At 39.7% G+C, this 11,039-nt stretch overlaps 1 protein-coding gene across 1 annotated transcript; it reads right to left on the reverse strand.

Moving 5' to 3' along the window:
• Positions 1-1,627: 1,627 nt before the first annotated feature.
• On the reverse strand, positions 1,628-10,769 carry LOC122533348 (kielin/chordin-like protein). The gene is made up of 6 exons (XM_043662969.1): positions 10,571-10,769; positions 10,294-10,476; positions 8,454-8,809; positions 6,485-6,865; positions 6,207-6,407; positions 1,628-6,111 (listed from the first exon to the last, which is right to left on the reverse strand). The coding sequence occupies exons 1-6, from the start codon at positions 10,767-10,769 to the stop codon at positions 5,860-5,862; spliced, it is 1,572 nt and encodes a 523-aa protein (XP_043518904.1). The 3' UTR covers positions 1,628-5,859.
• Between the last annotated feature and the right edge of the window lie 270 nt (positions 10,770-11,039).

Below are 11,039 nucleotides of genomic sequence, written 5' to 3' on the forward strand. Positions count from 1 at the left end.
ACACATAAGTAGGTATTAGTACTATTCGTTAATACTGTTACAATGTACTGCTTCCTAAATGTTTTAATCTGTACTTAATACGTACGTTAGTATTAATTTAACTCGTAACTATTAATTTAACACTAGAAATATCAAAGTGGTCGAAACGACCAATTCGAAATTTGTCGTAGAAATTTTGTAGATTCAAGACATTTTTAAGAATTTAAATGATTTCTCGTAAAATGTATGAATTAAAGCTATGAAAGTTTTCTTTCTTTTTTATTATAAATTTTTCTCTATTCCTTGTACTTTATTTTCTCTGATCCAAATTTTGCACTTTATTCGCCGGTTGTTTTATCATAGTAATTAATTAAGAGTGATATTTAGATAGATTTAAAGGATACTGTATGATAAGGATAACGTAAGCTTAGATGTAAGGATATAGAAATATATAGATAAGGATATAGAAGAATGTTTCTTGGAATATATGTACGTCTTTCTTTCAAATTCTTTTCAAGTATCAATTGTTATACATTTTTATAATATAGTAAAACTTTATATGAGCTTATTGTAAAACAAAGAGTTTATATAAGTGGAATTCATATAATAGAAGTCCACTAATAAGATTTTTTGTTTATGCAACAAATGAATTCAACCAGCAAGTTCATATAACTGGATATTTACTAAAATTTAGTTCAAATGAATGGAATTCATATGAACAGAGTTCTACTGTAATAACAGTTTATAATATTGATACGAATATGAAATATTGTCTCATAGAGAATTATAATTATAAAGTTCCTTTTACTATATTTTGCAAACCAATATCAAAAGGAGAATTTGTTTCTTCAAACTTTCTAATACCGAACTATTAAATTGTTGGGTAGAATCGTAGAGAGAAATCCAATTATATTATTTGTTATATAATTATTAATTGCACAACTGTACGTAGAATTATTATTTATAAAGCTATTAATTATATAACAAATAGAGTCCCTTGATGGTGATGGTTGTCATAGTTTTGTTAGTTAGAAAACTATAGGACTCTTATAAAGGAGCGTTCAGACGATCAATATACAGGGTGGAATTAGCGTTTGAATATCTCCATTGTTTTTGAAAATATGAAAAAAATATTGATAAAAGTTATTCAGTATAGATAGAGTTATAATAGAGTAGTAATAATTTTTTTGTAATTGGTAGGTTTTCGTAGATTTCGGTCACTATCATCTTTTTAATCCAATCGACATTCTCTATAAAAAGAAGCATTAATTAATTATTAACGATCAATTTTATTAATTAATCATGAATTCTGAGAATATTTTAATTTCAAATTTGCAAAATTTATAGGACGAAAGAGGTCTATATTGAACGATATTCGTCAACAATATATTTTCATATCTTCGAAAACAACGGAGATACTCAAGTGTTAAATTTTATTAAAATATTCTGTATATCGTCAATATTCGAAGGTTCTTGATATTGCTATACGTAAAAACGATCAATTGTCAATATTGATCGTTTGAAGATTCTTTGCTTACGTGAAAACTTGCTATATTGACAATTATAAATATGTACAAAAAGAAGCCCATTATAGAATAGAAAGGTAGGAGGTTTTGTCACAGACGAGATTATAGAATGGACATTCATGTACAATATATCACATATCAACAATTTTATTTAGTCTCGTTTTATTTAACATACAAGAGCTATTTTTTTAAACATGACGCACGATTTTAATATGCATACGAGTTCGCGTTATATTAAATATTTAAGTCTAGGTTACACTGATATGACATCTCGTTACGGTGAAACTGTACACAAAAAGAGCGCGCAAAGCACGAGGCTACTCGTTTCTCGTGTCTCCCTTGGTTGATTGGTTGCTCGTCTCACCGTGTCTTAAGCGTTCTCTTACGCTGGATTTCAAACGTTTTCACGATTATCGTATCACGAGCTTATGTGGGTCTCACCTTCTCCTCGTTAGAAGGAGCTTCTCGCCTTTTAATACAAAATGCTCGATCTAAGAAACGGTCGAAGATCGTGAACAGTGAACAGTCGCTGTTTCTCTTCTTTAAAAGACGGGACTAGATAGACATTTTCTTTTCGTTCGTGTTCTATTAGGTTGTTACGTATGATTTATTAAATTATCCAGAATTTCATGGTCGCGTAATAACATTCTCTAGTTGTAGTAACATTCGTTACCTGAAAGCTAAAATAACGTAACTGACCTTTTCGTCGATCGTTTCGCAACGAAAGTGTGGATTTAGCAACGCAGGAAACAACATTCAGAGTGTGTGTTTTAAAGGGGCTTTAAAATTTTGATTGAATGCGATAAAAGTTGGCAATAATATTAATAATAGTATTATACAACATGGTATTAAATAATATTAATATATTATGTTATGTAATAATGTCAATAAAAGCTATCCTAAGAGAAAGGATAATCTGTCAATGATCCGAGAAAGTTAGATTAGGATAAAACCAATCATCAAAATGATCGATTAAAAATTTGTAATTGTAGTAGGCAATTATAACTTTACTTTACTTCAAATACGAACTGAACTTAGTAAATCTATTTAAAAACAAAAAAAAACCCCCAAAAAAAATAAAGACTGCAAATTAAAAGGCATCTCGTCCGCAATAGCGAAGATCACCGATCCCTTTTACATTAACAAACGCCGTGTCTTGGCGAACTCACTTCTATCTAAATCATCGGTCGATGTCTCGAGTTCTTATACATCAGTTAAAAAAACACGCGAGTTACTTCGTTTGTCGTACGATTGTCTGACGAGATATCTCGTCCGTAGCACCTCGCGAACGATTCTACGACGCGAGACACCTCGTTTGCAAACGAACCAAAGGCGTTTGATGAATCCGGGCAACCTTGATTTCATCCGCAGCAACCTAATATCAAATTTATGAAATTTACCCACTAAGGATAATAAAACGCGTGCGATAAGAACACGGTGAGTAAGGAGAAACGATTGAGGCTCGCGCGTCGCTGTAGCGCGTCACGGGAACATCGTACGAACCTGTCGTCGATACATATTGTCTCCAACGTACATTTACACGTACGAAATACAGTCTGCGATTTCGATCGACGATCGTTTCTACGTGCGGTAGATACGACGCGGGCGCGGGCACGTCCAATACGCGCGTGCACGCGGACGATCTTCTTTTTTTTCTGTTTTTTTTTGTTTTCTTCGTTTTTTTTCTTTTTAGCGTTACTAGACGGTAAAGACGGTCAGAGACGATGTACAGTAAGACGCGAGTGTCGCATTGGAAAAATATATGTACGCGTTAAGTTTAGGAGAGAAGGAATGATAAAGACGAGGTTCTAGGGCGCGGGCGCGCGCTCGCGTCCAAGCACAGAGAGATATGTTTTAAATTTCTGCGTTTTACTCGAACAAATCAACGGTCTAGTTTCGCGCGGTTGCAACGACAACGATCGTCCGGACATCGACGCGACTTTGAAGAACATCGCGCCAATTCGTTTCTCAGGGACCGTATCGTTATTTCCGGTATTATATTATCCGTTTGCACATTATACTTTTTTTTTTTTTTACTTCTCGGTAACATTTTTCGGTCACATTTTCGTAATCTATGGATTTGATATTGTGTTATTTTTCATCGTACCGGCAATTACGTTATTTCAGTCAACGCAGTTGTATCAAAAGCGATATAGCAACGAAATTTATAGTACCAAAAGGGTTACGAAGGTACAATATATACCGGTATTTTACGTTTTGGTAGAAGTCCCTGGTCTTTATTCGATTAGGTGCGCGATTCGTGTCCGAAATCACTTTTGTCCATGTTTCTGTGAATTGAGGACGTATCTGGAGAAAGGTTCCACAAGCCGACATATAACGAATCGAGTCAGAAATTTCAGTTTTTTATTTTTTCAGTGTATTTGGATTGTATTTCAATTGTGTCGAATGGATTTCGTACTTTTTGTCAAAATTATTATTGATTCCTTGGAGGGAATGTATGATTCTATCCATCTATCTTAATTATTATCGTTTGAGAATTGCAGTGAATCATAGGATACTTTGGCTTAATTATGCGAACATTTTTAGATTCTCTCAGTGCAGTGGTTTTCAGATTTGTTGAAGAGATGCGGGTATTTTTGTCAAAATTAATATTGATTTTTGTTTTAACGGAGACTCGATTTCACGGATCTGCCAATTCTTTCAATACAATGAATTTCAAATTTATTTTGCATAATTGCTGAAAAGATACGGATGTTTTTGTGAAAATTAATATTGATTTTTGTTTTAACGCGATTGTGCAGATATATTTGTGTTTAAAAATTTCAATTATTCATGCGTTTGAAAATTTCAATAATTCATACGTAGAATATTTCGGCTTAATCGTATAGTTGAATATTAGGGGGAACATTTTTACACACGTGACGATTTATTAGAAACGATTTGTAGATTTTACTTTTTTCCAGAAACGTCTTCAATCATCTCCTTTTTTTTTGTTTCTCTCTCTTTCTCTCTTATAATACAGCTATACATACATCTACGGGGCGTGCGACCACCTCGCCTTTCCTCTTGCTCGCTTTCTCTTCCGTTCCTCCTTTCGTAGTATCGTTCTTTCGCAGTAAGTACATAATAAGCTACGTTATAGCTACGTCGTTATCGTTGCCGCGCGATATCGAGTCTAAAAACGAGCACGATACAAACGAACGATCCCGTAGAACGCGTAACACTCGTTAATACTTGGGGGTGAAGTAACGTCGTTGGAACGGGCAAGATTGTACAGGACAAGTAGATTCTCGGATAGATATGTACAAGTATATGCTAAGAGAAACGGAACGAGAACGCGCTCACGGATGAAAATCAAAGTTCGAAATTCCGATCTGAATCTCGAAACTCCGGCTGAATTTCCCGCCCTTCGACGAATCGTGCTCGCACGGTGGGAAACAGCGCGAGATAACCGAGTCTATGGCGTGATTCGACCGGCGATAAAACGCTCGATTCTAATTCAATTCAACAGAAGCGTTACGTTTCGTAGGCGAAGTGAAGCATAGACGTCGCGTAGTAGGGGGAGGGCGAAAACAAAGATAATCCAAAACTCTTCGTCACGGTGGAACGTGTCACTTTAAGAACCGATATCGTTCGAGATATTCGTCTGAAACGTGGATCAACGACGTTCATCTTCCTCTTTCTTGGAATCGATAGGACCAAGAATTCGTCAGAGAACGCACAATAGAGAGTGGAGGGAAAGTCGGGGAAAGGTGAAGGTGTACTAGCCAGGTGAGAAAAAAGTGTGCAGGTGGGTGAAAGTCGCATGGAAAGCCGTGGAAAATATGATGCAAGTATCGACAAGGAACAGCGGTGCATCGTGATCGCGCAACGCGAAACACAACGATGGTCCAGAGATCGAGGGAACTAATACCTACGACTATAAGACGCCTGTTTCTTTTCTCTTTCTACGGTTCTCGATCGCGTTTTAGGATCTACCAGGTTTATCGTCAGCGCGTTTATCTCTTTTTTTTTTCTTTTTCTTGTTTTTCTCTCTTCACTTTCTCCGTGATACGATCACGCTACATTACATTATAATTTACACATCGCATCGAATCAGGGATGGGGGAACGTACCGACAGCCGTGGTTCGCGAACTTCGATCTAAAATCCCAACACTGTCTTCTCTTACGATCGAAAAACCGTCCGCTACTTACAAATAATACTGAATCTACAATATGGTATTTTCTAACCGGTAGAACGCCGCGTTTGGACTCCGTTTTGGCGGCGATCTCCTCGCTTTCTCACTCTCTTACACGGTCCATCGAAACACGGGCGGTTGCCGCGCCGAAACGCCGCCTTCCAATTACGTCCAATTGTGTCTCGCGTTTTCCCCCGGTTTGTCAGACAGTCTTTTACAAAGGTACGATTTTCTCGTTTCGATGGACCGGCGTGTCGTACGCCGGCACGCATTTGTAGTACTGCGGCGGATAGGTGGAATAAGAGGTCTCGGACGGTGAGAGACGAGCCCGAAATCGACCGCGAACGATGTGCACGATCAGCAGTAGGCAAAGCAACGCCAGTATCGCGATCAACGTGATGGGCACCGTGCCCCAGCCCTTGCCTCCTGAATGGTGACCAGTGGTCGCTCCGTTTCCCTTCGGCTGCTGAAAACAAACCGCAGATTCAACGATCGAGAATGAGAACCGAGGTGAGAACACTCCCGAGAGAGGTGCACCAAGTTCGCTCAATCGAACCTTACCGTAATTGGACAGACCGGACAGCAGGTTCCCGGTTGCGGAGGCAGAGGATCGTTGCAAGCTACCGAGCAGACGGTCTCCTTGCAACTGAGCTTCCCGCCGGCTTCGCAAGTGCACGAGATGCACGAGTTCGGATGCCAAGTCGATCCTTCCGGGTGCGTTCCGTTAAGGTGGTCGGTGCAGGAGGCACGACAGCGACACATCTACGACCGATCGTATATCGAGAATACCAATTCGAGCCGTAAATCGGAGATACGAGCGAAAAGAGACCTCTACTCACTGGACAGCCGCGTTTGTTCGTCTTGTAGCCAAAGGCGCATCGTTTCCTGCATCCGAGCAAAGGCGGACAACTCGACGAGTCTGGTTCCTCCCGACACTTGCAAAACGTGCAGTCGTTCTCGTCCATCACCAGTCCACGTTCGCAGTGCAGGTCGCACTTTACTTCCGGGCAAATCTTCTTGCCGGATGAATCGTCGATCGACAAAGTGTCGGGGGTGGTGGTAGATTGCTCTATAGTTCGGCAGGCGCACATCGGGCAATCATTCTCGTCTCTCGCAATCTCGCAGTTCGGCTCGCAACGTGCTGGTAGTTTAGGGCAAATCTTGTCGTTGGAAGATCCGACGTCGATAGTCGAATGCTCCGTTGTCGTCGTTTCGTCGTCCTGGAATCAGAACGACCGTATCGTGGATTCGAGGCCGATCGAACTCGGGTTGGAAGATAGTAGAGACGTAGGTTTCGAACGTGTACTAAAATATTATACGTGTGCATTAAGAGAACTCGTTCCTCATTTTTTTCAACTTGGTTTGTCCCTTTGATTGTATCAAAGATTGATAAAGGTTAACATCTGTAGTGAAAAACTAAATAGTCAGATTTTATTATATATAAATTAAGTTTCTGTATTCAATATGTGATGATTAATAAATGATAAGGATTACGCAAATCCTACTTTCACGTATAAGTTACGTATAGATGACTGTAGTTTCGTCAAACGTTACGCTTATTCGTTTTAGGCTTGATACAATTATGTTTCAAAGAATGTCTACACGCATAGGTGTGATAATAGTTGGAACGTACTAATAGAACAACGTATTGCCTGTCGAGGGACTTCAAAATGAATGGCAATTTTTGTTATAAAAAAATATCGAAAATACACGTTACATATTATATGTTAGAAAAATACTGTGTAATGTGACACGAAGAACGAATGGGAGTAAAATTATCATTTATTGTAACGCGTTTAATCTTGCTTCACTTTACTTTAAATCTTTTACTTTATGTAGTTTTTAAATTTTATTAGACATGAAATCTGTTAAACTTTTAACGAAATTAAACTTCAAGTAATATCCCTCGTAAATTTTCTTGACTAATTGGTAGATTTGGTAACAAGTTCAATTCTGGAAGTCAAGTAATACTGACATTCAGCTAGTTCTCTAATCTTTACATTTCTTTACATTGAATTCTTCAATGTAAAGCATATGTTAGTTATATTGTAGTCTTTAGTATGCATCGTTTAGTTGAGATCATCATTGGATGGGATTGGATTCATTGTTACAATACATTTCATTGGATTCATTAATACAATATAAATAATTCTGACATGCGTACATGTACATTTATTATCTTGGTGGACATTAAATTTTTTCGACGTTTGAATTTGTCAAGTATCAATTTTATATCAATTTAATATCATATTAAAGAAGTAAATAAATTTACTATTATATATCATGTATGTTGAAGATTTCGATAAAAATATCGAAACTTCATCATAATCGGAACATCTCCGTGATATTTTTGCATTCAGAAGTGCCATGAAAATTTCTGGAACTGTGCTTTTACTACTTGAGGAAGATTAAAGACATCCTCCACTTCACCAAGATAATTTCTTAATGATAAATTAATTAAAACGTTGTAACAGTTCCGTTCCAAGAATCACGAAGCTGGTAATTCTTAAATTAAATTTGAAGAAATTTTTCTAGCGAAAAGAAAAAAGAAAAAAAAAAATAAAGAAAAACGTTTCGAATCGTGTCGAGATAATTATCCCAATTAAACGCACAACATTTTAGAGAAGCCACGTACATAATCGAAAAATTATATTTGAGAAAAAGAAATATATATATATATTTTAAAAATACGTTCGAAATATGACAACGAACTAAGCGGACATGGACACATGCAGTTACGTACACAACACGTGTTTGCACACACGCGAAATACCTTCAGGGCATAGCGTTCCTTCGTTCGTTACGTACCTCAGATACGTCGCATTCGCACAATGGACAATTATTTTCGTCCGTGGCGTAACCACGCTGGCACACCAACTCGCAACCTTCCAAGGAATTTGGACAGGATAATTCGGACTCGTGATGCGTCTTGTTCGTAAGCGGTGGACAATGAGGGCAGCACTCGCCAGGGTGAGGGGGAATCGCATTATCGCAGGACTTGCACATCGGTCCCTGACAGGACACCACCCTATTCTCCTGGCAAACGCAGTGTTCGCAGTCCGATTGCTGCCATCGTTCGCCCAGTTTTCTCGCTTGGCCCTCGTGCACGCAAACGTCTGTCGACTTGTCCATCTCGGTTGTCACTTTCACCCAAGAGACGGACTCTGCGAAGCAAATACAAACGCGCGTCGTTGTATACTATTACCTGTAAATGCCTCCCTCCCACACACGTTGAAACACGCGTCCTAGGTTTCATGGAATCTGCGTCAGAATCAGTATGCCTCCGCACTACCGATTCTTTCAATTTGTCACGTGACGCCACGCTTGTGCTTCAAATTGTTAGATCATTTTCCAACCCCAGTATCGCTATCGATAGTAGGAGTGTAATATAAAAGATAAAGAATTAAATGCTAAAAAACAAACGATTTTCCAATCCGATATTGTTGAAAGAGCTGAGGCTGAATTACAGAAATCATCCGCGTGGTGAATGACTTTGATTTTCATTATCTGTCGAGTAAAATTCGCCCAAGGATTGAAAAACTAAATACAGCCGTGAACGCAGAGAAGAAACTATCTGCAACACTAAGGTTTTCAGTAACAGGAAAGACTTAAAATTTAATAACTGCAATTTCACCTCAATTATTGATTCTTGAAATGTCTATTGCTATTTATGAAGAAGTATATTTAAAGACAAAATTAAATATCCGCATGTTTCAACGTGTGTGGGTGCCTTAAGGAAAACAACTCGTTCTTTGCCATCTCCGCGGGAGACGAAAATGAACGGTTGCGATCGACGATAAATCGTGCTCGTTCGTTTCGGCGTATCGACGAATAGAATCGCGTTTCCAAGGGAGATAAACGGCCATTACGCCAGCGGTTCTGTTGGTTGCCCGAGGTAGCGTCCCGCGAGAATCTCGTAATTAAATTTCGAAACGGATGCTATCGAGGCTCGAGCGTGATCGTCGTATTTGCGCGCAGGTATCGATGACGCGTTCGTGAGAATAAGATCGAATTCAACGTGAACCTTTTAATAAGCGTTTGATGATTTATATTAATCGCCACGAGCAGATTGGCCATTTTTTGGATAACGACGAGTATACTCGTTATGCGAGAAAATAAAGTAGCTCATAGTATTACAATTTCGCCGTTTTCCGAATCTCGCAATTAGATGACACAGACAGAAGAAGAGAAAGATTGTCAGCCAATCTACACTCGTCATTATTGCTCGACACACATTTCCAAATGAAAATCCCATCGTTATCGACTGTTCGCGCTCTACATTTGAAATTTAGCCGCGTTTTTTGAATCTCGCCATTAGATGACACAGACAGAAGAAGAGAAAGATTGTCAGCCAATCTACACTCGTCATTATTGCTCGACACACAATTCCAAATGAAAATCCCATCGTTATCGACTGTTCGCGGAAACTCGCTCTACATTTGAAATTTAGCCGCGTTTTTTGAATCTCCCGATTAGATGACACAGACAGAAGAAGAAGAGAAAGACTGCCAGTCAATCTACACTCGTCATTATCGCTCGATCATCATCAGAAGTACGCGCTCTACATTCGAAATCTAGCCTCGTTCTTTTTTTGTTTTAATTTCACAACGAAGTGGCAGGAAAAGTAGAAAAAGAAGAAAAAGATTACCAGCCGGTCTACACTCGTAGAGAGGGCAACAGCTGCCGGGCGTCTCGCGGTCGAGGGCAGCGGTCACTTGAACAGAACGGTGTCCAGGTTGGCAGTTGACCGGCGGGCAGGGCGCGCATTCGCATTTCCCATCCTCGGTGAGCACGCTGTTCTCGGGACACGGTTCCGACGATCCTCGAGGGTCTTCGGCGGGAACAAAACAACACAACCTTGAGCATAAAGTTCGCTCGCGCGTTTGACGCAGCGTCGCATTGCGTTCGATTCGATTCTCTCTTACCTGCGGGCACGCACTCGTAACGGGCGCAACAGCTACCCGGCGTTTCAGGGTCCGCTGGCTTCACCTGGATCGGACGTTGACCCCCCTGGCATTCGACCGATGGACAGTCGATGGCCGCGCATTTGCACTCGCCGCTCTCCTCTCGGACGCTGTCCTCTGGACACTCGGCGCCACGCGTGCCTCCTTCGAACAGAACCATTACGAAGCTTAAATTTTTTTTTTTTTTCTTTTTCGTGAATTTGCGTTATCCGGTTATTGGATTCGTCTCGATTCGAACGCGCGCTCGCTCGTTCGCCGGACGTCCAGAGAAAGAAAGAAGAAGAAAAAAAAAAAGAAAAACGAGAACGAGGCACCGTTCGACCGAGGCCGGGATGAAAAATGTTTTGGTTTTTCACTGCCGCTTCGAACAAACGCGCCACTTTTTTCCATCGATCGATTCGTTTGCCCGTAATCTCGGCAACGTTGCTGG

This window comes from Frieseomelitta varia, unplaced genomic scaffold (assembly GCF_011392965.1).
Source record: "Frieseomelitta varia isolate USP_RPSP 00005682 unplaced genomic scaffold, Fvar_1.2 scaffold_520, whole genome shotgun sequence".
NCBI lineage: Eukaryota > Metazoa > Arthropoda > Insecta > Hymenoptera > Apidae > Frieseomelitta > Frieseomelitta varia.